General features: G+C 48.1%; 1 protein-coding gene across 1 annotated transcript; it reads left to right on the plus strand.

Annotated features, from left to right (window-relative positions):
* Nucleotides 1-26,661, plus strand: LOC139245546 (adhesion G-protein coupled receptor G1-like; the record flags this gene model as incomplete). Its single annotated transcript, XM_070871179.1, has 8 exons — nucleotides 1-73; nucleotides 8,890-9,016; nucleotides 15,235-15,385; nucleotides 16,250-16,384; nucleotides 22,029-22,145; nucleotides 22,245-22,287; nucleotides 22,375-22,481; nucleotides 26,543-26,661. Coding segments are annotated over exons 1-8 (872 nt in total), but the record flags the coding sequence as incomplete, so codon positions are not given.
* Nucleotides 26,662-27,200: the final 539 nt, after the last annotated feature.

Consider the following 27,200-nt stretch of genomic DNA (forward strand, 5'->3'; position numbering starts at 1 on the left):
ATGCCGGCCGGAGCTCCAGACTTGCTGGCTGCCTGGCAGCAAAGCCGGCGGCACAAGACCACAGCTGGAGAGAGTTAGGGCCGGCCCCAGCCATCAGGAAAGTTCCCGGATTGAAGCAGGGAGAGGGGAGAGCTTGGACCAGCAATCGGAAGTAGGGAAAGATCACAGGGCAGAAGCGGGGGCTTGGCAGATCTTGGTACAGTAAGCTTGGGATCGTGGGTTTGGAGGGGTGGGGTCGGCCGATTGTGTCTGCGAGGAGAGGCCGCGACCAGCAGAAGGTTTGATGAGGGGCCGGGGGAAGCACTCCTCCTCTCCCTGGCCCACAAGCAGTGCTATACAAAGCCCCTACCTGCTTGATCCGCCAGCTCCTGGGTTTCCCGAGCACTGGGAAACCTGGCCGGCCAGCGTAAGACTTAAATCTGGCTCCCAATTACACTGTGGGAGCCTGATTTAAATATTATAATGAGAGATACCACTCATCCTGCCACTGTAAAGATGGCAGCAGGTGTGTACGTGGCAGGTTGGTGATCGCATTTCACGATCTCACATTTTAATCCCTTCACCTGACTCTCTCCCGGGGGTAATATCGACCCTGTGGACTAATAATCTGGAGAACCAGTTCAAACCCCACCTGGCTGTTTGAGAATTTTAAATCAGCTTGTTCAATAAGGATGCTTTGGTGTTGACCTCATTATAATACATCTCCAGTGTAGTACCAGGTTTCCTTATTGGTTACTTAAGTCACAGCTATATGGGGTACAGCTTGTCACCAATCAACCATCTTTTTATTTAGATTTTGCCAGTAAAAAGGGCAAAATGCGTTGACAGAGAGAAAAGTCACTGTGAGCACTGTCACTATTACCCTCATAATGGGCTCAAGCTTCGGCTCGAGTTGCTCCTATTTTTTTGGAGCAACTAGTTTAGAATGGAGTATCTTAGAAATTGCAATTCTTGGCATTTAGTTTGCTCCAATTCTAGTGAGTTAGAATAGTTTCATCTTAGAACAATTTTTTTTTCAAAAGGGGGCGTTACCAGCCACTTACGCTTGTTTTGCAAGTTTAGGCAGTGAAAACTTACTCCAAACTAACTTAGAATGGAGTAAGTGCAGATTTTTATACACACAGAAAAACCTTGCCTAAATCAGGCGTAGGGAATGAGAGATGGGGGGTGAGGGGGGTTTACAAGCATTAAACATTTCACTTTTACAAATAAAGAGCTATCATCAATAATAAATGATAAACAAATCAATAAATCAACCAATAAATCAACCAAAAAAATAAAAAAATTTTAAAAAAATTAACCAATAAATAAAAAATTAAGGTTCTACTCACCTACTTCAGCACCAGGAGCCCTCCAACAGCGTGCTGGGATGAGGCCCCCCTGTGTCTCTCTCTCTGTCTCTGTCAGTGTCTCTCTGTGTTTTTGACGGGGATGGGGGGAAAGAGGGATGGAGGAGGAGGAGGAGGAGGGGGAGCGAGGGAGGAGCGGGGAGAGAAGGGGGAGGAGGTGGAAGGGCTGAAAGGGAAGTAGGGGGAGGCTGAACAGAAGAGAGGGAGGGAAGCTGAATGGGAGTGGGGGGGGAGCTGAACGGGAGGGAAGCGGGGGGAAGTTAAATGGGAGGGAGGGGGGTAGCTGAATGGGAGGGAGAGAGGCCGGCTGAACGGGAGGGAGGGGGAGCTGAACGGGAGGGAGGGGGGCAGCTGAACGGGGGGGAGGAGCTGAACGGGAGGGAAGGAGGGGAGGAGCTGAACGAGAGGGAGGGAGGGGGGAGCTGAACAGGAGGGAGGGAGGGAGGCTGAACGGGAGGGAGGGGGGAAGGCTGAACGGGGGGAGGGAGCTGAACGGGAGGGAGGGGGGAAGGCTGAACGGGGGGGGGCAGCTGAATGGGAGGGAGGGGGGAGGGAGAGGCTGAACTGCAGAGATTCAGGGGCGAGGAGCTACTGCACATGCGTGCACACTCTACCGCGCATGTGCAGAGGTCCCGGCACTGTTTTCAGTGCTGGGACCTGGCTCCGCCCCCAAACCTTTGTGCTGTGCCACGCCAAGGCCGAAGACATCCTGAGGAGCAGGGAGCATCACAAGGTCACTTTTCTGCGCCCTTTTTATTCCAGAAAGTCAGCACACTTTATGGAGGTGCACCGTTTTTACAGAGGGCGGAAACTTGGGCCCAATAAAGGGTGAGACTGAGTACTGTCATAAAGGGTGACCTTGGCTCCTTTAATAAGATTCCAGAGTGCAGGTACCTCATGGGTGGCCTGCTTATATGCTGTGCCCCAAGGGATGCTGGGATCCCTTGGGCCTCCAGCAGGTGACCCTCTGGTGGTCAGGTGTCATGCAGGTTACAAAGGGTTAAATACATAACATCACTCCCCCGTGAAGTCAACAGTCCACTTATTTACAAGGTGAGACGATCTGGTGCTTTACACTCCCTTGTCAATCGTCTCGGTACAAATGAAGGTGTGGGTGGGTTGGTCAGTTCTTCACTCGGCTGTTGGGCAGCCAGCCTTGCCGGGCTGCTGTGGATGATGAGTTCGGTTTTGTGGTCAACCATGATGTCAGTTGCCACTTGTGTGTGTGTGTTGAAGGGTCAAAGTTGGTGGTGTCCTCTTCAGATTGTTCGTAGCTGTTGGTGAACCGCAATTTGATTTGGTCCAAATGTTTTCTGTGCGTTTATCCATTGGCCAATTTGACCTGAAACACCTTACTCCCCTCTTTGGCTGTGACCGAGCCAGCGAGCCATTTGGGACCATGTCCATAATTGAGCACAGACACAGGATCGTTGATCTCAATATCACGTGACAAATTTGCGCGGTCATGGTACACACTTTGTTGATGCCGTTTGCCCTCCACGTGATCATGGAGATCAGGGTGGACAAGAGAGAGCCTTGCTGTAAGCGCCCTTTTCATGAACAGCTCGGCTGGGTGAACCCGGTGAGTGAGTGGGGTCTGGTGCAGTAGCTGAGCAGCACTCGGGACAATCGGGTCTGCGGGGAGCCTTCCGACACTCGTTTCAAGTTTTGCTTGATGGTCTGAATTGCCTGTTCTGCCTGGCCGTTGGATGCGGGCATGAACGGGGCAGATGTGATGTGTTTGATCCCGTTGCAGGTCATGAATTCCTTGAATTCAGCACTGGTGAAACAAGGCCATTGTTGCTGACTAGGACATCAGACAAGCCATGCATGGCAAACATGGCTCAAAGGCTTTCAATGGTAGCCATGGACGTGCTGACAGACATTATTGCACATTCATTCCATTTTGAGTAAGCGTCCACGACAACCAAAAATATCTTGCCTAGAAATGGGCCCGCATAGTCTACATGGATTCTCAACCACGGTTTGGAGGGCCACGACCACAAACTTAGCGGTGTCTCTCTGGGTGCATGGCTCAGCTGAGAGAAAGTGTTGCACTGGCGCACGCATGACTCTAAATCTGAGTCGATGCCAGGCCACCACACATGGGATCTGGCTATGGCTTTCATCATTACGATGCCTGGGTGGGTGCTGTGTAGTTCGCATATGAATGTGTCTCTGCCTTTTTTGGGCAAGACCACGCGATTCCCCCACAATAGACAGTCAGCCTGCAGGGACAACTCGTCTTTGCTTCTATGGAACGGCTTAATCACCTCCTGCATCTCCACTGGGAAACCGGACCAGCTCCTATGGAGGACACAATTTTTTATCAGGGACAGTTAAGGATCCTGGCGGGCCATAATGGGGAACTCCTCGTTCTCAAATGCCTCCATGACCATGAACAAGTCCGTTGGCTGTGCCATTTCCACCCCAGTGGTGGGCAATGGCAGCTGACTGAGAGCATCTGCGCAGTTCTCTGTGCCCAGTCTGTGGCGGATTACATAGCTGTATGCTGACAGCGTGAGCGCCCATCTTTGGATGCGGGCAGAGGCATTGGTATTAATCCCTTTGCTCTCAGAGAATAGCAATATGAGCGGCTTGTGGTCAGTTTCAAGCTCAAACTTGAGGCCAAATAAGTACTGGGACAATTGGACTAGCCCATTCGTTGAATTCCACCGGCGCGATGATGCCTTCACCTTGCAGCCTGTCCAGCTCAATTTCCACTTTTTCACGCATCATGTATGGTACCACCAAAGCTTTGTGGTGGATGGGTCGCGTACCGGGAATCAAATGGATCTGCACTTTCACCCCCGAGAAGCTTCCAATGCCTGACTCGAACAACGATGCGATCTTGCTCAGAACCTGGATACATGAGGCGTCGGCGATGGACGAAAGCACTCGGATGTCATCTCAGTTCCAGCAGATTTTTCCTAGCCAGCTTCTGCCAAACAACATGGGGCCATCCCCTGATACAATCCACAGCGGGAGTTCATGCACTGCTTCGTCGTAGGAGACTTTGACTTCTGCACTGCCAATTACAAGGATTAGTTCCTTGGTGTAAGTCCTTAGTTTGGTGTGAATGGGGCTGAGCTTGGGCCTGTGTGCCTTATTTCCCCACAGCCTGTCGAAGGCCTTTTTACTCATTATGGACTGACTTGCCTCCGTGTTGAGCTCCATAGATACTGGAATGCCGTTCAGTTCAACTTTCAACATTATTGGTGGACATTTATAGTGAACGTATGCACCCCATACACCTCTGCCTCCTCAATACGAGTCTCCAATTCAGCCTGGTCCACTGTAGATCGATCTTCCTCTGCAACGTGGTGGGTTTGTAGCTCACCTGCACATTCGTTGGAGGTGTTCCATTGTTCTGCATCCATTGCACACATAGTGCTTAAAGCAGCATTGATGGAGCCGATGATCACCTCCGCAGCGTCAACAGGGTGTTAACTGCCTTGCATTAACAGATGATGGCAGACTCTGGGTCAATTGAGGTCGGGCCACAGCAGCCGGCATGTACGTTCTGCCCCGTACATTTCTGCTCAAAGCCAACATTACTTTATGCACAGTATTGGCCGAAACTTCTTTGTTCTGCGAAATCTGCTTGGTGTTGTCGCTGGTGGACATAAATGACTGGGCTATTGTTATAGCTTTACTTAGATTTGGAGTTTCTACTGTCAACAGTTGCGAAGGATTGTCTCATGTCCAATGCCCAATACACAAAAGTCTCTGAGCATTTATTCTAGGAATCTCTCAAGCTCACAATGTCCTGCGAGGCGCCTCAGTTCGGCGACGTAGCTCGCCAATTGCTGGCCCTCCGATCGTTGACACGTGTAGAACCGATATCTCGCCGTCAAAAAGCTTACCTTCGGACTTAGGTGCTCCCGGACCAGCATACACAAGGCTTCGTAGGATTTCTCTGTTGGTTTTGCCAGGACCAGGAGATTCTTCATGAGGCCGTAGGTTGTTGCCCCACAGACAGTTAGGAGGATCGCCCTTTGTTTGGTAGCATTCTCGTCCCCTTCCAGCTCGTTGACCACGAAGTATTGGTCGAGTCTCTCCACGAAGGCCTCCCAATCGTCCCCTTCTGAGAACTTCTCCAGGATGCCGACTGTTCTTTGCATTTTCGCACGGTTGTTCGCTACCTTGTCGCCAATTATTACACTCATAATAAAGGTTAAGACTGAGTACTGTGTGTAATGAGCAAGGGTGACCTTAGCTCCTTTAATAAGATTCCAGAGTGCAGGTACCTCGTGGGTGGCCTGCTTATATGCTGTGCTCCCAAGAGATGCTGGGATCCCTTGGGACTCCAACAGGTGAGCCCTCTGGTGGTCAGGTGTCATGCAGGTTACAAATGGTTAAATATATAACAATCACAAAGACAATTATTTACATGAATTATTTGCTGCTCGTGATCACAAACCATCCTTTGTTAATGGAATGAAACCCCATTATTAAACCAACAGATTGCAGTTGGAGCCCTCAGTGCCAATATGGGTGTAATCTGTGACTCCCTGCAGCCTGGGAGAGCCAGAAATAAAGCACTCTTCCTGTCCTGCTGATGCTTCTGTTCCAGTGTGAGGTTGCTGCATGTTGCCATGCACCTAATTAACTCAACATCAAACCAGTTTTGGTATTTCCTAGTTGAGTGATCGAGCGTCTCTTCGCAGGCACTGGTTATGGTGGCCTGAAGGGCAGACCAAGTGCTGTGGGCACTCTGCGTCTCGGGGTCATCAAGGTCACCAGGTTAACAGTGAGGCGTTGGCTGTATAGGGCTCTCTTAGCTGAGTCTTTGAGTACACTGGCATTGATTTTTCTGCGGCACTGCTTCTGCTGCCATCATCGCTTTGGGGCTATATTGATGTTGATGACGGAACGGATTAGGCGGTGATTCGTCCAGCAGTCGCCGAGAGCATGCAGAAAACAAGCGCAGGCAGCGGAAGGAGCGTGTGGCAAACCAGACTCTCCACCCACACTTTCCTCCAATGACTGTCTGACCCACCTGTGACAGAAACTGTAATTCCTGTATTGGACTGTTCAGTCACCTGAGAACTCACTTTTAAAATGGGAAGCAAGTCTTCCTCGATTTCGAGGCACTGCCCATGATGATGATGAAACATAGAAAATAGGTGCCGGAGTAGGCCATTTGGCCCTTCGAGCCTGCACCGCCATTCAATAAGATCATGACTGATCATTCCTTCAGTACATCTTTCCTGCTTTCTCTCCATACCCCTTGATCCCCTAGCCGTAAGGACCATATCTAACTCCCTCTTGAATATATCCAATGAACTGGCATCAACAACTCTCTGCGCAGGGAATTCCATAGGTTAACAACTCTGAGTGAAGAAGTTTCTCCTCATCTCAGTCCTAAATGGCCTACCCCTTATCCTAAGACTATGTCCCCTGGTTCTGGACTTCCCCAACATCGGGAACATTCTTACCGCATCTAACCTGTCCAGTCCTGTCAGAATCTTATACGTTTCTTTGAGATCCCCTCTCATCCTTCTAAACTCCAGTGAATAAAGGCCCAGTTGATCCAGTCTCTCCTCATATGACAGTCCAGCCATACCTGGAATCAGCCTGGTGAACCTTCGCTGCACTCCCTCAATAGCAAGAACGTCCTTCCTCAGATTAGGAGATCAAAACTGTACACAATATTCCAGGTGAGGCCTCACTAAGGCCCTGTACAACTGCAGTAAGACCTCCCTGCTCCTATACTCAAATCCCCTGGCTATGAAGGCCAACATACCATTTGCCTTCTTCACCGCCTGCTGTACCTGCATGCCCACTTTCAGTGACTGATGAACCATGACACCCAGATCTTGTTGCACCTCCCCTTTTCCTAATCTGCCGCCATTCAGATAATATTCTGCCTTCGTGTTTTTGCCCCCAAAATGGATAACCTCACATTTATCCACATTATACTGCATCTGCCATTCATTTGCCACTCACCTAACCTGTCCAAGTCACCCTGCAGCCGCTTAGCGTCCTCCTCACAGCTCACACCGCCATCCAGTTTAGTGTCATCCGCAAACTTGGAGATATTACACTCAATTCCTTCATCTAAATCGTTAATGTATATTGTAAAGAGCTGGGGTCCCAGCACTGAGCCCTGCGGCACTCCACTACTCACTGCCTGCCATTCTGAAAATGACCCATTTATCCCGACTCTCTGCTTCCTGTCTGCCAACCAGTTCTCTATCCACGTCAGTACATTACCCCCAATACCATGCGCTTTGATTTTGCACACCAATCTCTTGTGCGGGACCTTGTAAAAAGCCTTTTGAAAGTCCAAATACATCACATATACTGGTTCTCCCTTGTCCACTCTGCTAGTTACATCCTCAAAAAATTCCAGAAGATTCATCAAGCATGATTCCACTTTCATAAATCCATGCTGACTTGGTCCGATCCTGTCACTGCTTTCCAAATGCGCTGCTATTTCATCCTTAATGATTGATTCCAACATTTGATGTCACGCTAACCGGTCTATAATTATCCGTTTTCTCTCTCTCTCCTTTTTTAAAAAGTGGTGTTACATTAGCTACCCTCCAGTCCATAGGAACTGATCCAGAGTCGATAGACTGTTGGAAAATTATCACCAATGCATCCACTAGTTCTAGGGCAACTTCCTGAATTAACACATCTGTCAGTTTTATAATACAGTGGTTAGTGAACGGTGTAATATGACCAATGTTGCCAGTGAAGGACTGGAATGACCCTGTTACATAAAAATTAAGAGCAATAATTTCCTTAGCTGCTGCTGATGATACTGCTTTATTGGTGGAGCATGGCTGCTTGTAACAGGAGGTAGAGGTCAGTCATGCTCTCAAATACAAATTTACAAAGTACACGGCTGGATTGAGCCGCCATGTGCTGCAGTCACACACAAACTCATGGGAAGCACACAATGTTCTTAAAAATGAATCGTAATTCATTGAATGAAAATAAAGACCCATCAGTGGACAAAGAGAGAATGAGACCCCAAAGTGTCCTGAACATGTAAATGAGACACAAACCTTGAAATGTACCTGTGAAACTTATTATGCTCCAATATTTGGGTGTGGCCATGTAGATCATAATATAAAATAGCACAAATGATACCTCTGGCAGGAAATGGAGTGCTCTCACTAGCAGGCACTGTAAATGATTGTTAAAGTGTGTTAGAATATTTCACAAATTCCAATAATTATAGGAGAATGCATGTGATCCCTTCAGTAACAAGGTGGGATTGTTGCTCTGTGCATTACTTGTAACAAGCTGATTAACGTGTCTGGTTGAAGTTCCTCTGTCCACGATTTGAATAAAGTCATCACTATTCCATTTAGTTTAAAACGGAAATTTCCCCCAAAATCATTTACCAATTTATTACAGAGCTGAGAAAGAAATTTCACTCCCAAAATATAATAGCCATGTGGCGACCTTATTTACATTGGGGCCATGCTCTGGGGTGTTTGCTACAGTTTTTCAGTAAGGATTTCAATGGACTCGAGCTTATTTGTATTGACCTCTTCATTATATCCTCTCCTTCTCCATTTAGGTTGGAAGCAGTTTTGTTCTTATTTGCAGCACAGCCTGACTGTTAGAGATGGAAATGAATCACCTTCAGGTGCAGTTACAAAAGTGACCAGTCTCATACAGAGATGTTTTGGTCAAATTTCTAACATGTAGGTAACCATTCTTCTAGAATGCATTGTCAGTCTGAAAACACAATCAATTTCTGATATATAACAGAAATAAGCCATCTTTCTTGAATTGTCTATGTATCAAATAATGCCTGATGTTTTCCTGGCCTTCCACAAAATTGCCAGTCTGCTGCTGCGCTAGACTCCCAGTCTTAAGGAGATACCTGGCCTCCCTCTAACGTAATACATGAAAATACTTTTCCAACTCTCATAGTAACCGATATGAGAGAATTTCTATTTACAACAAATTAGTGTTTGTGCAGTATTTCTTATTTTGTCATGAGCGAATTCATCTAAAATTGATATAAAATGTTAAACTAGCAAGTTTCTGTATTGCATTAATGGAGTGGTCACTAAATTTTGCAAATACTCCTAAAATGGCTTCTATTCTATTTAATTGCATGCATGGCCAGAGCCCCCCACACTTCAAGACAATGCTGTAAATGACATATATTCCTGAAATGGAACTATCACAACGCAAGCCTTTGGGTTGTTAAACCAGCATTTCCAATGTTTAAACCGCTCTGGAGGTCCCTTGCCTAATGGCCTGATTGACTTTGCAGAATAATTATCGTATGTTGCATGTTACACAACACTGCCATTTAAAGAGACCTATGTAAGCTGACCAAAGAAGAACAGCTACACATCAAGGGGAACATAAACCCCTTGTAGGACAGCAGCTGGTATGTGAAACAACACAGCTGCTATGGGCACTGATCTATATTATTTTCCTTTAAGTCTGCATGTGCCTCCAACAATCTTTATAATCTTCGTTGGCGTGTGGGAAACCCGCTCCCGGCTCCATCCCACTCTCTTGAAGCAATCTTCTCTGGATTAGGCTTGTTAAGCCCGCCCTACGAGGTTCCCAGACAATTAACAAGAAGCAGGTCTGATGATATAATTTGATGATGTGTCGTCAGCTGGTTTCCTTAAAGGGACCATGTCCACATTGATTTTCACAATTCTTCGGTCAGTGTTCTGCCGCATTGAGGGGGTGTAAACACAGACAAGCATTGCACAGAAGTACATGGCTGCACCAGGCACTCACATCACTCCCCCCAGATGCTTACGGAGAGAGTCACAGCATGCAAGGAGGTCCTCTTTCCTTCCAATGGGTGGAAGAGACCTCCCCAGGACACCAACGCAGCCTGGTTGAATATTGCACAGAAGGGCACAAGCAGGGATGTCATCAGGAGGACCTGGCTGCAGTTGGACCAAATCTTCAATGAGCTCAGTAGATCACGAAATGTTACTGCAAAGCCACACTCAACCTCATCCTACTGTGCCACTCATCACATCCCCAACACTCTGCCTTCCCTACTCTACCCCTGCAGATCCTTACTCACACCAACCTACCTTGCTTAGTGAGGTGTAGTGAATGGTGAGACATATGGGTACCCCCCACAAAGGTGATGAATGTGAAAGGAATGGCTTGGCAATGCTGGGATGCTTTATGGAGCTGGTGTGGGGTGGTGCCAACCTAGTGCATCATGTGGCAACCAGGGTGCACAGCATCAAGTGAAGTAAACATGTTCATGGTGAGGCTATTGCTGGCCTCCCAGACAGTAATATGGTTGGGTGCTGATGCCCTGTGTCCGGTGCAGCATCAGCTGATTGCGGAGAAGGTTGTTGTTGTTGGAGATGCAGGTGTGTATAATGATGTTGGGGATGATCATGGTGGGATTCTGAGGACCAAGGTGAGAATTTTTCAAGGGCATCGATGCTGCTGGAATAGATGGGAGGTGAGGTTGAGATGTCAGAAGCGATTTGTCAATGGTGAGAGGTTGCTCCAAGGAGGTGACAGTGAATAGAGAGTTCACTGCAAACACTTCCAAACTGCATATAGTTCAAAAGTTTATTCCAAATCCTGAAGGATTCAGCTTTTGATATTGGAAAGTGAACAGCTGTGAAATGGTAGCTTTTACACCACTTCTCCAGCTGTCAACCAGCCAAAGCAAAGGAGAGTCACTGAGAGCCCGACACACTTACCTGGGGTGAAACTTGAGGGACAGAAAACAAGTCAAAAAGTTGGTAAAATTGTTAGTGCCTGCTTTTAATCCTCTTAAATAGCAATAAACTACCTGTAAAGTACGTTAATTAATTGGCCCGTCGCTTGGTGTCGGGTCTGCGATCCGCACGCAGACCTGACAGTTGAGAAACATATGAGGAGGTGGGTTTAGAGCAAGTTCCCGACCCACTGTCAATCTCGGCCATTTAGACAGCTGGCCCGCCTCCAAACCGGCTCTCGCAGGGCTGGGAATATTGTGGCCCAGGTGGCTACAGACCTGTCAGTTTAACATCAGTTGTGGGGAAGCTACTCGACTCTCTCATTAGATAGAGTGACTGAGCACTTGAAGAGTATTTGTTAAGGGTAAGGGTAATACTAATCTAGTTGAATTTTTTCAGGAGGTCACTAATAAGGTAGATAAGGGAGTGTCGATGGGTGTTATGTTTATGGAGTTCCAGAAAGCATTCAATAATGTGCCATGTAAAAGATTGTTAGCATAACTGAGAACACAAGGAATTGGAGGTAGGCTTTTGACTTGGGTTGGAAATTGGTTGAGAGGTAGGAGACAGAGTGAGGATAAAGGATGTGTACTCTGATTGGCGCCATGTTTTTCTTATTCGTTCATGGGATGTGGGCGGCACTGGCAAGGCCAGGATTTATTGCCCATCCCAATTACCCTTCAGAAGGTGGTGGTGAGCTGTGTTCTTGAACTGCTGCAGTCTGTGCGGTGAAGGTACGCCCACAGTGCTGTTATGGAGAGAGTTCCAGGACTTTGACCCAGCGACAATGAAGGAACGGCGAAGTACTTCCAAGTCAGGACGGTGTGCAACTTGGAGGAGAACTTGCAGGTAATGATGCTACCATGCACCTGCTGCCCTGGTCCTTCTAGGCCCGAAAGGTCGTGGGTTTGGGAAGTGTTGCCAAAGATGCCGGGGCAAGTTGCTGCAGTGCATCTTGTAGATGGTACACACTGCAGCCATGGTGCGCTGGTGGTGGAGGGAGTAAATGTTTAAGGAGGGAGTAAATGCTAAATGGATGAGGTGGCAATCAATCACTGCTTTGTCCTGGATGGTGTCGAGCTTCTTGAGTGTTGTTGGAGCTGCACTCATCCAGGCCAGTGGAGATTATTCCATCACACTCCTAACTTGTGCCTTGTAGATGGTGGATAGGCTTTGGGGAGTCAGGAGGTGAGACACTCGCCACGGAATATGCTGCCTCTGACCTGCTCTTGTTGCCAAGGTACTTATGCAGCTGGTTCAGTTATGGTTCTGATCAATGATGATCCCTAAGATGTTGATGGTGGGTGATTCAGCAATGGTAATGCTGTTGAAAGTCAAGGGGCAGTGGTTAGACTCTCGCTTGTTGGAAATAGACATTGCCTGGCAAATGTGTGATGCAAATGTTACTTGCCACATATCAGCCCAAGCCTGAATGCCATCCAGGTCTTGCTGCATTTGGGCATGGACTGCATCATTATCTGAGGAGTTGCAAATGGCACTGAACATAGTGCAGTCATCGGCAAACATCCCCACTTCTTCCCTTATGATGGAGGGAAGGTCATTGACGAAGCAGCTGAAGATGGTTGGGCTTTGGTCACTGCTCTGAGGAACTCCTGCAGCGATGTCCTGGGGCTGTGATGATTAATCTCCAACAACCACAACCATCTTCCTTTATGCTAGGTATGACTGCAGCCAGTGGAGAGTTTTCCCCCTGATTCCCATTTACTTCAGTATTATTAGGGCTCCTTAATGCCACACTCCGTCAAATGCTGCCTTGATGTCAAGGGCAGTCACTCTTACCTCAGCTCTGGAATTCAACTCTTTTGTCCATGTTTGGACCAAGGCTGTAATGAGTTCTGGAGCTGAGTGGTCCTGGCGGAACCCAAACTGGGCATTGGTGAGCAGGTTATTGGTGAGTAAGTGTCGCTTGATAGCACTGTGAACGACAGCTTCCTTCACTTTGCTGATGATTGAGAGTAGACTGATTGGGTGGTATTGGACAGATTGGATTTGTCCTGCTTTTTGTGGACAGGACATAACTGAGCAGTTTTCCACATTGTCGGGGAGATGCCAGTGTTATAGCTGTATTGGAACAGCTTGGCTAATGACGTGGCTAGTTCTGGAGCACAAGTCTTCAGCACGACAGCCGGGATGTCGGGGCTCATTGTCTTTGTGTGCTCAGACGTTTTTTGATATCATGTGAAGTGAATCGAATTGGCTGAGAACTGCCTTCTGTGATGGTGGGGACGTCAGGAGGAGACCGATATGGATCATCCACTTAGCACTTCTTTCTGAAGATGGTTGCTAACACTTCAGCCGTCTTTTGCACTCATTGAGGATGAGGATATTCATGGAGCCTCCTCCTCCCGTTCCTTGTTTAATTGTTCACCAGCATTCATGATTGAATGTGGCAGGACTGCAGAGCTTTGATCTGTTGATTGTGGGATCGCTTAGCTCTGTCTATAGCATGCTACTTCTGCTGTTTAGCATGCATATAATCCTGTGTTGCAGATTCCCCAGGTTGGCACCTGATTTTTAGGTAGGCCTGGTACTGCTCCTGGCATACTCTTCAATCCTTATTGAACCAAGATTGGTCCCCTGACTTGTTGATAATGGCAAATTAATTTTAATGTGGTCAAGTGTGATGACATCCACTTTGGACCCAAGAATGATAAATCAGAGTATTTTCGAAGTCATGAGAAACTCGGAACTGTAGAGAAGCAAAGAGATTTGGGAATCCAAATTCACAAATCTCAAGGATTTGATTGGGTAGATATGGAGGATTTATTTCTTGTGATGGGGACTTGAGAATAAAGTACATTGTTTTTAAATTAGAGCTAGGCCAATCAGGAGTGATATCAGGAAGCACTTTTGCACACAAAGGGTCTTGGAAATCTGAAAATCTCTTCCCCAAAAGGCTGTGGATGCTGGGACAAATGGAACTTTCTAAACTGAGATAGATTTTTGTTTCGCAAGGGAAACAAGGCTATGGAGCAAAGGTAGTTAAATGGAATTGAAGTGTAGATCAGCCAAGACAGGTTGAATGGCCGACTCTTGTTGCTAATGTTTCTATGCTCCTATACAGTAAGTTGTATACACTTAACCATCAATCTTTCTCAGCTACAACTTTTCTGTTCCAATAATGCTGAGATGTCCCGGATATCTTCCTTTTGTATTCCATTTTGCAATTGATACTGGATAAATCTGCTTTAATAATTCGCTTTTCTGAAACTACTCAGGCGAACAGGTGTAACACCTCAATCACCTTGAACATCCAACTATAGCAATGTATGATCGTTGACAGTCATGTTGATAGAGATATGTGAAGATAAGATCATTTAGTTACTCTCAATAATCACATTGGTGATCAACCCCACTATCTGCAATCCTTCCAAGTGCAGTGAGTGGGAGACATGTGTTCACCCTCTGCACAGTGCCATCCTACATTTGCTGAAGCTGCTGTTATGAGTGGGTGGCCTCCTCTGGTGAGATTGCCTCCTACAGTCTGCAATAATGTGGAGTCTTCTTGAATAAGTGGACTTTCGGAGATCTCCTTTCTCCTACTCAGAACTATACTTTCCATCATTTATGCACCTTTGGTTATGGTTAACAAGTGAGTAAACTCAATGGCTCTGACAAAGTCACTCAGTACCTGTGTACAAATGTGCTGACCACACCAGCTAATTCCCGGTCAGCTAATTTACATAATTTTGTCTCAATCCAAGTGACTCTCGACATGCATGGAGCACTTTATCGAGCAACGCCTGCCTGCACTGTTCCACTAGGCAATTGACTGGCTAACAGGAAGTGGGCAGATCCCGGGGTGTTCGGGCCAGCTGGCAGTAACTTGTGAGAATTTATTTTAATCGGGAATGTAACCTCGCGTTCAGCATCTGTTCCTAATGAGTAACTGAAGCTCCAGCTGCATTATGGGTCAGCTGCCATATTTACATTAAAGACAGAGGCCTAATGAGCCTAGCGCCCAGCTTGTGCACGAGCTTCAGCCTCTTTCCACTTGCGCCTTCCCCACCCACCCAGTGCTCAGGCACCCTTGGGTGCATTGTTGGCCTCAGGCCACTGCACCATAAAACATCATTAATCCTGATCAACACACACTCAGCAAATTAACCCTTACCCTCTATTGTTAGCTATTTCCCAGTCAGTAATATTCTTGCATTGTCGTTCTTTTATAGATCTTCAATCATCTCATATCTGGAAAATATATTCATGGAGATACATTTCGAAGGGGAAAGTGAAGTTGGCGAAACAGAATATATAGCATTTTACATTCTAAAAATAAACACTGAAAATTTCACAGGAGTCGAGTTTCCTAATCCAGATACGGTGAGTCTGTTGGGATTCTTGTGGTGTCAGTTGGAAGTGTGGACAATGTCACTTGTGGCCCAGTTAGAGGACTTGTGGCAGGAGGAGTATCTGCCCGGCCATGCTGTGATGTATCTCTCTTCTCAGTACTGCAATATCTTGCTTTTGTTATTGCTAATAATTTGAATGTATGATGTTCACTTGCTTTCTGTCCCGTCCCCCATCCCACCCCCCGCCCCACCCATCCCCACCCCCAAACATACACTTCTCTTTTCATTTCTTGTTAAGAAAATGAGTGATTGTCTGATCCTGAATTAACAGCCCTGATATTTACGGGGTGGGTGGGGGTGGTCGTAGTACTGGGAAACCCAGCAGATCAGCATCGATTTTACACACTCCAATAGAAAGTAAAATCCAGCGGCGTGTAAAATGGGTTGCCCTGTTGCATCAGTTTCCCATTAGGCCAGTTAAGTTAAAATTCCCCCAGACGTTTTCTCGTGTAGCACTGAACTTGAATCCTATTCCTAGTAGAGAAGAATTCCAGCAGTGAGTTCAAATGGCTTTGGGGTGATCCCAACAATTATACTTCCGATGTTGTGACCCAACTTCCAATTATTGCTTAAGCTTTCCACTCTTCCTTATCTGATGGCCGTGATCATTTGTCTGGTCCCAGGCCCCTGTTACTATATTTTGATGTGGTGGTTACGACCAGTAGCGATAAATAACCCTCACAGCAAATGTCCAGATTTCCCACTAAAGGTAACCACTTTCACCCAACCAGACGCTTTGAGCATGTTACTCCTAAATGTAAGAAGTGAAATGTCATTTCAGATTGCAACCAGATAACCAATTAATTTATATTTTTTTCTTAAACATAAAACGCAGAGGAATCTCTCTACCTTGGACCCAGCGATTAAGATCGAACTGCCACCAACACTCCTACACAACAGTAGTAACCACTTTAATACAACTACATCTCGAATCATTTTTACTATATACAAGAATACATCACTGTTCCAGGTAACGTAATTAGAATCACAGTTACTCTTTTCTAAATGAGAAATGGGAACATGGATTTTATCAAATGGCAGTAAGAGTATTTAACCCTACTTATAATTATGTCAATAATGATATCACTTTCTGCATTCTATTCATTGAGCACTTTAACTGGTGAGATATTTTTAGCTATTTGTGCACATTATTGTTTAATTCTTGCTGTGCCGAGTTGATGGTTTGACTCACCGGTATTCTACAATTATAGAATCAGAGAAATTTACAGCACGGAAAGGGGACATTTGAGCCCATCGTGTCCACGCCGGCCGATAAAGTGCTATCCAGCCTAATCCCACTTTCCAGCTCTTGGTCCGTAGCGCTGTAGGTTACGGCACTTCAAGTGCACATCCAAGCACTTTTTAAAAGTGGTGAGGGTTTCTGCCTCTACCACCCTTTCAGTCAGTGAGTTCCAGACACCCACCACCCTTTGGGGAAAAACTTCCCCTCAACTCCCCTCTAAACCTCCTCCCAATTACTTTAAATCTATGCCCCCTGGTTGTTGACCCCTCTGCTAAGGGAAATAGGTCCTTCCTATCCACTATATCTAGGCCCCTCATAATTTTATACACCTCAATAAGGTCTCCCCTCAGCCTCCTCTGTTCCAAAGAAAACAGACCCAACCAATCCAATCTTTCCACATAGCTAAAATCCTCCAGTCCAGGCAACATCCTTGTAAGTCTTCTTTGCATCCTCTCTCGTGCAATCACAAATTTCCTGAAATGTGGTGATCAGAACTACACAAAGTACTCTAGCTGTGGCTATACAGTTCAAGCATAACCTCCCTGCTCTTGTATTCTCTGCATCGACTAATAAAGGCATGTACAGGTGGAGCGTCTGAAATCCGGAAACCTCAGGACCGAGGCCGTTCTGGATTCTGGGTAATTCTGGAAATACCGGAATCCAGAAACGCCCAAGCCCAGATTCGGGTATTTCCGGATTTCAGAATGTCTTTCCGACAGCCCGAATCCGGAAATGCTTGGGCCAAGATAAGTAAGAAAGGGGAGGGGGGGTCGGGCGACCGAGCGGTGGCAGGGCAGGGTTGGCCCGAGGCAGGGGTGAGGTTGGCTGGGGAGAGGTCGGCAGCGGCCCGAAGGCGGGTAAGAGGTCAGCGGGGCAGCGGGGGAGACGTCGATGGCCCGAGGGGGGTGAGTCCAGCGGCAGAGAGGTGGCTACGGTGGGTGGGGCGGGGGGGGGAGGGGGTGGAGGCGGTGGGTCCGGATTCCGGAACATTTTCCGGATTCAGAACGAACCTGCCACGTATGATCCCAGTGTCCGGATTCCGGAACTCCGGATTTTCGATGCTGTACCTGTACTTGTTTAATAAATCTACCACATTGCTGACTATTACAGTGTCACCAGTGTCTGTCGTTAATGGGCCCACAACTCCCTTAGACTCTCTTGCTCTAAAGGTATTTAAAAAAACTTTTATTCTTAACTATTATATACTTGCAAGTTTTTTCCTATTCCCTTTTTGCAGTTCTTAATATTTTCCTTCTGTCACTTTGTTACTTTCTATATTTTCCACTCTGCTGGATTATCACTGTTCTTGCCATTTGTGTAAACCATTTCCTTTCGTTTTACATTCCATCTTACCTCATAAGTTGAACATAGTTACTTGCCTGTGCAAGTGGAATGTTTGCACTTTAGTGGTATGTATTGGTCGGGTATTATACTTAATATTTCTTTGAATACCTCCCACATTTTTCCTATAGGTTTACCTGTTAACAGCTCAGCTCATTCCTTCAAAGTCAGCCGTACTTCAGTTTAAAAATTGAACTTGGAATCACACTTACACAGAGACAGACCTTTTTCTGGCTGCTTTCCTCAGCTTCTCAGTGTTAGGGCAGCGCTGGATCAGTTCTCGAGGGCATGTTTCAACCCAGCATGATGCAAATGTCATGGCCTTACGGAGGAAGGCACACACAGACACACACACGCACACACCACACAGACACACACACGCACACACCACACAGACACACACACGCACACACACCACACAGACACACACGCACCACACAGACACACACACGCACACACACCACACAGACACACATGCACCACACAGACACACACACGCACACACACCACACAGACACACACGCACCACACACACACCACACAGACACACACCATGCACACACACATTCGTCAGTGAAAACTTACTCCAAACTAACTTAGAATGGAGTAAGTGAAGATTTTTGTACGCTCGAAAAAACCTTGTCTGCACTTTAGAAAATCAGGCATAGGGGGGTTTAAAGGGAAGTTTACAAACATTAAACACTACAGTTTTACAAATAAAGAGCCATCATCAATAATAAATGATAAATACATCAATAAATCAACCAATAAATCAATCAAAAAAAATTAATAAGAAATTAAAAAAAAAGAATATCAATAAATAAAACATTTTCTACTTACCGACTGCAGCACCTGGAGCCCTCCAACAGCGTGCTGGGATGCCCTCCCCCCCGCCCCCCGCAGTGTGTCTCTGTCAGTGTCTCTATCTCTCTGTCTGTCTGTGTGTCTCTCATTCTCTATCTGTCAGTGTCTGTGTTTCTGACAGCGAGGGGAGGGGGAGGAGGGGGGTAGAGGGAGAGAGGGAGGGAGCAGAGGGAGGGAAGGGGGAGGGATGGGGGAGAAGGGGGAGGGATGGGGAGAAGGGGAGGGGGGGAGAAGGGGAGGGGGGAGAAGGGGATAAAGGAGAAGGGGTGAAAGGAGATGGAGGGAAGGAGATTGGGGGGGGAAAGGAGATTGGGGGGGGAAGGAGATGAGGGGAAGGAGATGGGGGGAAGGGGGGGGAAGGAGATGGGAGGGGGAAGGAGATGGGGGGGCGGGGGAGAAGGAGAAGGGGGAGGGAGGCTGAACGTGCCGGGCCCGAGACTTCAGGCTGGGCCCGTCCCCAGCACCAGATTTACAGGTAGGTGGTGTTAGGTCGGGTCGGGGGGTTGGTGGGAGGGAGGTCGGTTCGGTTCGGTTCGGGTCGGGGGGAGGGAGGAAGAGGGAGGTCAGGTCAGGGGGAGGGAGGTCAGGTCGGATCCAGTCCGGGGGCGGGTGGGGGAGCGGGAGTCGGGTCGGTGTCGGGTCCGGTCCAGAGGCGGGGGCGGGGGGGTGGTGGAGGCGGGAGTCGGGTCGGTGTCGGGTCTGGTCCGGAGGTGGGGGCGGGGGGGTGGTGGAGGCGGGAGTCGGGTCGGTGTTGGGTCCGCTCCGGGGGCGGGGGGGGAGCAGGGGGGAAGCGGGAGTCGGTGTCGGTGTCGGGTCTGGTCCGGAGGCGGGGGCGGGGGGGTGGTGGAGGCGGGAGTCGGTGTCGGTGTCGGGTCTGGTCCGGAGGTGGGGGGGGGGAAGGGGGGAAGCGGGAGTCGGTGTCGGTGTCGGGTCTGGTCCGGAGGTGGGGGGGGGGAAGGGGGGAAGCGGGAGTCGGTGTCGGTGTCGGGTCTGGTCCGGAGGCAGGGGCGGGGGGGTGGTGGAGGCGGGAGTCGGTGTCGGTGTCGGGTCTGGTCCGGAGGTGGGGGCGGGGGGGTGGTGGAGGCGGGAGTCGGTGTCGGTGTCGGGTCCGCTCCAGGGGCGGGGGGGGGGAAGGGGGGAAGCGGGAGTCGGTGTCGGTGTCGGGTCTGGTCCGGAGGTGGGGGGGGGGAAGGGGGGGAAGCGGGAGTCGGTGTCGGGTCTGGTCCGGAGGCGGGGGCGGGGGGGTGGTGGAGGCGGGAGTCGGGTCGGTGTCGGGTCTGGTCCGGAGGTGGGGGCGGGGGGGTGGTGGAGGCGGGAGTCGGGTCGGTGTCGGGTCCGCTCCAGGGGCGGGGGGGGGGAAGGGGGGAAGCGGGAGTCGGTGTCGGGTCTGGTCCGGAGGTGGGGGCGGGGGGGGTGGTGGAGGCGGGAGTCGGGTCGGTGTCGGGTCCGCTCCAGGGGCGGGGGGGGAAGGGGGGAAGCGGGAGTCGGTGTCGGTGTCGGGTCTGGTCCGGAGGCATGGGCGGGGGGGTGGTGGAGGCGGGAGTCGGTGTTGGTGTCGGGTCTGGTCCGGGGGCGGGGGGGGGCAGGGTGGAAGCGGGAGTCGGTGTCGGTGTCAGGTCTGGTCCGGAGGCAGGGTCGGTGGGGGGGGGCGGCGGAGCGGGAGTCAGTGTCGGTGTCGGGTCCGGAGCGGAGGTGGGGGCGCGGGGGCGGTGGGTGGGGGGAGCGGGAGTCGGGTCGGGTCCAGTCCGGGGGCGGGGGAGCGGGAGTCGGGTCGAGTCCAGTCCGAGGGGTCGGGTCCGGTCCGGTCGGGGGGCGGGGGGGGGGGGCGGGAAGCGGGAGTCAGGTCGGTGTCGGGTCCGGTCCGGGGGGGGGAAGCGGGAGTCGAGTTGGGTCGGGAGGAAGCAGGAGCTGGGCGTGGGAGGAGCCTTATGCACGCAGCCCCAGTGAGGCCATTCGGCCAGGGCTAGGGGCTGCGTGCTTCGGGCCTCTCCCACACTGTTTCGGGCGCCATGAGCTACTGCACTTGCGTGCCCACTGTAGCGCGCATGTGCAGAGGTCCCCGCACTGTTTTCAGCGCAGGGACCTGGCTCCATCCCCTACAGCTCCTGCTGCGCTGTGCCGAGGGCCAGTGGACCTGCAGGGAGCTAGAGAATCTGGAGTTTTTTTTAGGCGCACTTTGTGGCGCGAAAAACGGGCGTCCAGGTCGGGACTGCGCCGTTCTAGGCGCGGCTCGAAACTTGGGCCCTATGGGAGCAGCAAGTTCCATGTCAGTTTCCCTCATCCTTTGCATCGCTTTGATTTTCAAACATGAATCTTCCCTACATGCTGGATTTCCATTTAAAGATTTTTCCACCACCGGCCAGTACATTCCTACCAACTGTAACCAACCTCCACTTATACTGCAAAATATTGTGCATTTGCAAAAGAATTGAGCAGCACAGTATTCTGGGGCACTTTTAACTAGCTGGGAAAATTGCTGAAGCTATTGCTCCTACGAGCAACTGGGGAATAGAAACACTGACCATCCATCTACGGCAATGCAAAACACTTTCCAGTGTGTCACCTGATGTCAGGTCAATTAGCTACAGAGTAAGTGTCCCTTTACTGTGTACCAAGATCAGGAGATCACTTCCAGCTACACAGCGGGAACTTTTCTGCTCCCCACATTCAGCATCCTGGATCAATAGTCTCCTATTTGAGAAAAGAGACTCCTATTTGATCAGTTAGATTGGATTGGAAACAAGGCCCTCAAAGGTGAAAGGCAAATGTACTAACCCAGTCTCAATCATCTTTTTGTAATGTTGGTGAGGCGATTCCTACACATGCACCAAATATGTGTGTGCAAAGCTCTGCTGCCTCTGTTTTGGTAGAGATGGGTAGCTTAACTGTAGCTGCCCACTCGCACCATTCAGAAATGCTTTTGATTCTGCCTCGTTTAGTGTAATACAAAATTGTCCTGACTTTCTGTGGGCAATGCCATGGGAGCTTCACCGGCAGATACAAGAAATAACAAAGCAGAAGAATGGATTCTGACCAGCTTTGATGCAACTCATTGCTAATTTATTCCATGTGTAAAAAGTTTTCAAATTTATTCTTGTCTAAAGTAACCAACAATATTCCGTACTTGGTTCGAGAAATTTACATGATGTTTATGTTGTGTCTACAGGGTCACAATAACAGCACTGTATTAAACAATCTTGTCGTTGGAATAAAAGTGGTGAATGTCACTATTAAAAATCTCAAATACCCAGTGATCATTGAGTTTCAGAACGTATCATTGCCGGTAAGAAAAAAAAAATTCATTCTTCATTATTCAACTTACTAAAATCAATTATTTATATGACTGACAGTCCTTGATTATTGTAACTCAATTTCATTTTAGAATCAATCAGTTGGAAAATGTGTCTTTTGGGATTTCAAAACAGGTAGAAAATCATTTTATTAGTTACTTAATTAGTTCTGGAACTGATGAGTAAAGGAACAGCCGCTGACTTTGTAACTTTTCATTACAGGGAGCACAAGTAGTGGTGATTGGAGTGAGGCTGGTTGTACGACAGAAACTGAATTTAATAACATCACCTGCAAGTGCGACCACTTGACCCATTTTGCTGTGTTACTGGTACGAATGATACTGTGCATTACTCTGTGTATTTCATCTTATTCTGTATGGGTGGAAGCAGCTGTATTAATCTTTCACCACGCTGTGTGATCACTTGATCCTAATCAGTGTAGTTTGAGCACAGTGAAGTCAGCATTCACCATATTAATGAATTCCATCCTTGTGTGATCACAAGAGTGCCATTGATGATTATTAGAGATAGTTATGTTGTCAATACTACAACTTTGGTATGATGGGAAAAGTTTATAATGGGATGACCAATCGATGGCCTCCTGAGATGCCGAGTGGAGAAATGGGGTGCCTTAGTGGGCAGGTTGATGTGATGTGTTCCGTGGTCTGGGACTAATGGTCACAGTCACACTTCGGGTCGTCCCTCATCTTCCACTTGTGAAGCAGGTGACTGCATCGTCCGTGCCCTGTGCAGACTGGGTTGAGCGCCGTCCACTGTCTTCGAGAGAGGTTGAAGCCAGGGACCTCTGCTGTTGGGTTAGTGATGAGGTTTTGGCAATATTCAAGATAGAGGCATTCCTAGTTCAAGTGATTGGTGCAGCTTGTTCAGATTTGGTCATACTTTGTCACATTTAATTTGCACCGCACACCAAGTAGAGTCGATTTTGCCCAGCCTCATGGCCATAGTGCACCTGTTTTAGGAGCTCGGAACGCAGGAAATTTGAGAATTTCACCTGTTGCCCCTCTGATGAATTTTCCTGCCTGCCTGCCTGCTCTTCACATGCAATTAGGAGTAGCTGAAATAAGCAGACATTTAAGAGACATGTAAATAAGGGTCATATGATGTCACTCCGACATGTGACCAGCTTTCCTACATTCCTGCTGGTCACAGATCAGGAGCACCCATAGAAACAGAGTGTCGGCTTTCTGCAGGGAATGTCCCTGCAGTGCAGCTTGGAGGAAGGTGAATGGCAATTGCCCAGAGAGTGCTGGGAATGCTTTCTGCTGATTTTGCAGCTAAAGATTTTTGTTCCAGTTTGAAGACGGGCTCCTTAAAACCTAAATCCATCCCGTGGGAGAGGCTTGCAGTTGAAGTCCCTAATGGGGGTACCTTTTGGAATCTTGGGCTCACTGCCGCCAAACATTCCTTGAGGTACATACGATAATCAGGAACACAATAGACCATTCAGCCCCTCGAGCCTGCTCCACCATTCAGTTAGATCATGGCTAATCTGCACCTCGTCTCCATTTTACCATCTTGCACCATATCCCTTGATACCCTTACATGACAAAAATGTATCCACTTCGGTCTTGAAAGTTGCAATTGATCCAACAGCCAATGCCTTTTGGACGAGAGAGTTCCAGATTTCTACTTCCTTTTGTGTAAAAAAGTGCTTCCTGATTTTTCTCCTGAATGGCCTCGCTGTAGATTATGGGCTGAATCTTGACAGGAGTGGGCTGAATAGGCGGGGGTGGGTGGGTGGGTTTGTGTTGGGATACCCGGAAGTTCGGGTTTCTCCGCATAGAAACATAGAAACATAGAAAATAGGTGCAGGAGTAGGCCATTCGGCCTGCACCACCATTCAATAAGATCATGGCTGATCATTCCCTCAGTACCCCTTTCCTGCTTTCTCGCCATACCCCTTGATCCCCTTAGCCGTAAGGGCCATATCTAACTCCCTCTTGAATATATCCAATGAACTGGCATCAACAACTCTCTGCGGCAGGGAATTACACAGGTTAACAACTCTCTGAGTGAAGAAGTTTCTCCTCATCTCAGTCCTAAATGGCCTACCCCTTATCCTAAGATTATGTCCCCTGGTTCTGGACTTCGCCAACATCGGGAACATTCTTACCGCATCTAACCTGTCCAGTCCTGTCAGAATCTTATACGTTTCTTTGAGATCCCCTCTCATCCTTCTAAACTCCAGTGAATAAAGGCCCAGTTGATCCAGTCTCTCCTCATATGACAGTCCAACCATCCCTGGAATCAGTCTGGTGAACCTTCGCTGCACTCCCTCAAGAGCAAGAACGTCCTTCCTCAGATTAGGAGACCAAAACTGCACACAATATTCCAGGTGAGGCCTCACTAAGGCCCTGTACAACTGCAGTTAGACCTCCCTGCTCCTATACTCAAATCCCCTAGCTATGAAGGCTAACATACCATTTGCCTTCTTCATGGCCTGCTGTACCTGCATGCCCACTTTCAGTGACTGATGAACCATGACACCCACGTTTCGTTGCACCTCCCCTTTTCCTCATCTGCTGCCATCCAGATAATATTCTGCCTTTGTGTTTTTGCCCCCAAAATGGATAACCTCACATTTATCCACATTATACTGCATCTGCATGCATTTGCCCACTCACCTAACCTGTCCAAGTCACCCTGCAGCCTCTTAGCGTCCTCCTCACAGCTCACACCGCCACCCAGTTAAGTGTCATCTGCAAACTTGGAGATATTACACTCAATTCCTTCATCTAAATAGTTAATGTTGGAGAGTTTTGACTCCACAGCGTGTGTAGTTTTGGTTTGATAGGTTCCCTGTCCGGAAGTCAGCCTGATTGACAGGCTTGGCTTCCAGTCCGACGGGGAACACTCCAAAGCAGGCTGCAGCCATGGCCGCAGATATGATGCCTGCTGCTGTTTGTTGCCGCCTGTCGTATGGGGTTGTGGCGATCCACATAAGGAGATATTAGGACAGATGACCAAAAGCTTGGCCAAAGAGGTAGCCTTGACCAAACAGGAATAGGACCCTCATTTACATATATTTATTAGGGGTTGGCTAAAACAATCTCACCTCAAAATGCCTTTGACCACAGTACTGTTGTACATCAGGCAAGAAAGATCACAAAGCAGTTTGGAGGCCCAGTGCCAATTTTTTGAACGTAAAATAGGCAGCTGTAAGTAGGGGAGGTGGGGGAAGGAGCAACTGGGCTATGAAATAACTTGGCTCACCAAATAAGGCACTCTGAGGCCTGGACAGGCACAGTGCACCTCAGTTCTGCTGAGCCTGTGCAGTGCCCAGCAAAATTGGGAGGAATATCGGGGCAGGTTTCTGCATGCAAAGGCTCCTATTCCCAAATAAACCTGGAACAGAAGACCCAGTGGCACCAATAATATATGCACATGCCTAACATGTACTGTGGGAGACTTCATAAGAGTTCCCAGTCACCGTTTGCGGTGTTTTTATTGACAGTTGTTAGAAGAAAGCCTGTCAGGGTGATCAAAAGCCAGTGAATCCAGATTAGCAGCCTCTGCCATGATCCCACCATCTATATATGCAGGTTCTGGCACATCAACCTGTCGACAACCATGGGAAACTGTCTTCATGAGTCATCAGCGAGCCAGGTGCAGAGCTCTGTCACCTGCTGAAAGACACCTGAAACTACAATGTAGTGCAAGGCTGGTACAGCCAGAGACAGAAACGTGCTTTCTCTATCTAGGCATGCTGCAATGCACTGTGCACTTAAGGAGCCATCAAACGTGGATTGGTTGTTGGGCTGCTCTGTCATTTGCTCAGACTCAAGCTTATATCTTATGTTTCCTATCCTTTCATTTTTGCCTGCCGTTGCTCAATCCCTTGTTCCTTCAGCCTTGGAATAATCTACTAATGGGCGGTGATGCCTTTTGAGCCTTACCAACACCTTTCAGGAGTTTTGTTAGCAGCCCTTTAAATTTGCCTTACATGAAATGTTCCACCCCAACAGTGGTGTGTCTGTTACACTGCCCAAATCTGCAGCTGGTACTGGGAATCATTTAGGATGGATTGGCATCAGCACTTCTTAATTAACTTATACCAGGGGACAAAATTGGCCCTGCTATCTTTTTAATGCTTAAACTGGATAACAATTTTGTATAAATGCAAACTCCTTCAGAAAATTTTATCATAGATATCCACTCAATATGCCACGTCCGCTAATTTAGTTGTTTCACTGGAGAATTCCAGATTTGTGGAGTGTAACGCAAAAGCCTGATTATGATCTAATGTGCCCGGCGAGGTGTGTTTGGGTGTAACACCTCGTTTACTCTCCGCCCAATTTTACTTCAATGGAGCTGACTAGAACGTAAATGCTGCTTTGATCTGTTAACACTGAGTATTTTTTTCCCAAAGGGTCATGGCAGTGACAGTACCTCACCTTCAGCTTTAGCGAATCATTATATTGCATTGATTGCCTGTGGAGCTTTTATCATTTTTGTTGTGGTTACGATTTACTGCAACAAGAATATCAGGTAGGATAATCTGTTTCACCTGGGGCTGTAGCTCTCCTCTCTAAGTGCACTCCTGCTGAAATTCCGTTCTGCTTTTCATTTCCACGCCATAGATTTACCTCTTCTGGTGAATGACCAATCATATAAAGTGTATGGTCGTATGCTGATACAGACTGGTTGGACCAAATGAGATGTTTCATGTTTTAACTACTGTGTATTTCAATTCATCCTTTGACTATCTCTAATTTCTTGATCTAATGGGTAGTATGAAAACTACCAATCAACAAACAGCTAGCAATAAACAGTTGGTGAGAAGGAGGAGGAGATGCTTCAAAATACTTTTGACTACCATCTTACTTTGACAACAACCCCAGAATATAATACTAAATATTCCAATATGCTCATTGCAGAATTGTGCAATACTAGCCTGCAATTCTTCATCCATTGAAGTTAGCAGATGGAAAACCACAGACTGGGAGTAAGCAATGTTACGATATGGTCTCCCGGCACATGCCAGGAGCGAATGTATCAGGGGTTTTACACCTAATTCCTGAAATAAT

This window comes from Pristiophorus japonicus, unplaced genomic scaffold (assembly GCF_044704955.1).
Source record: "Pristiophorus japonicus isolate sPriJap1 unplaced genomic scaffold, sPriJap1.hap1 HAP1_SCAFFOLD_2221, whole genome shotgun sequence".
NCBI lineage: Eukaryota > Metazoa > Chordata > Chondrichthyes > Pristiophoridae > Pristiophorus > Pristiophorus japonicus.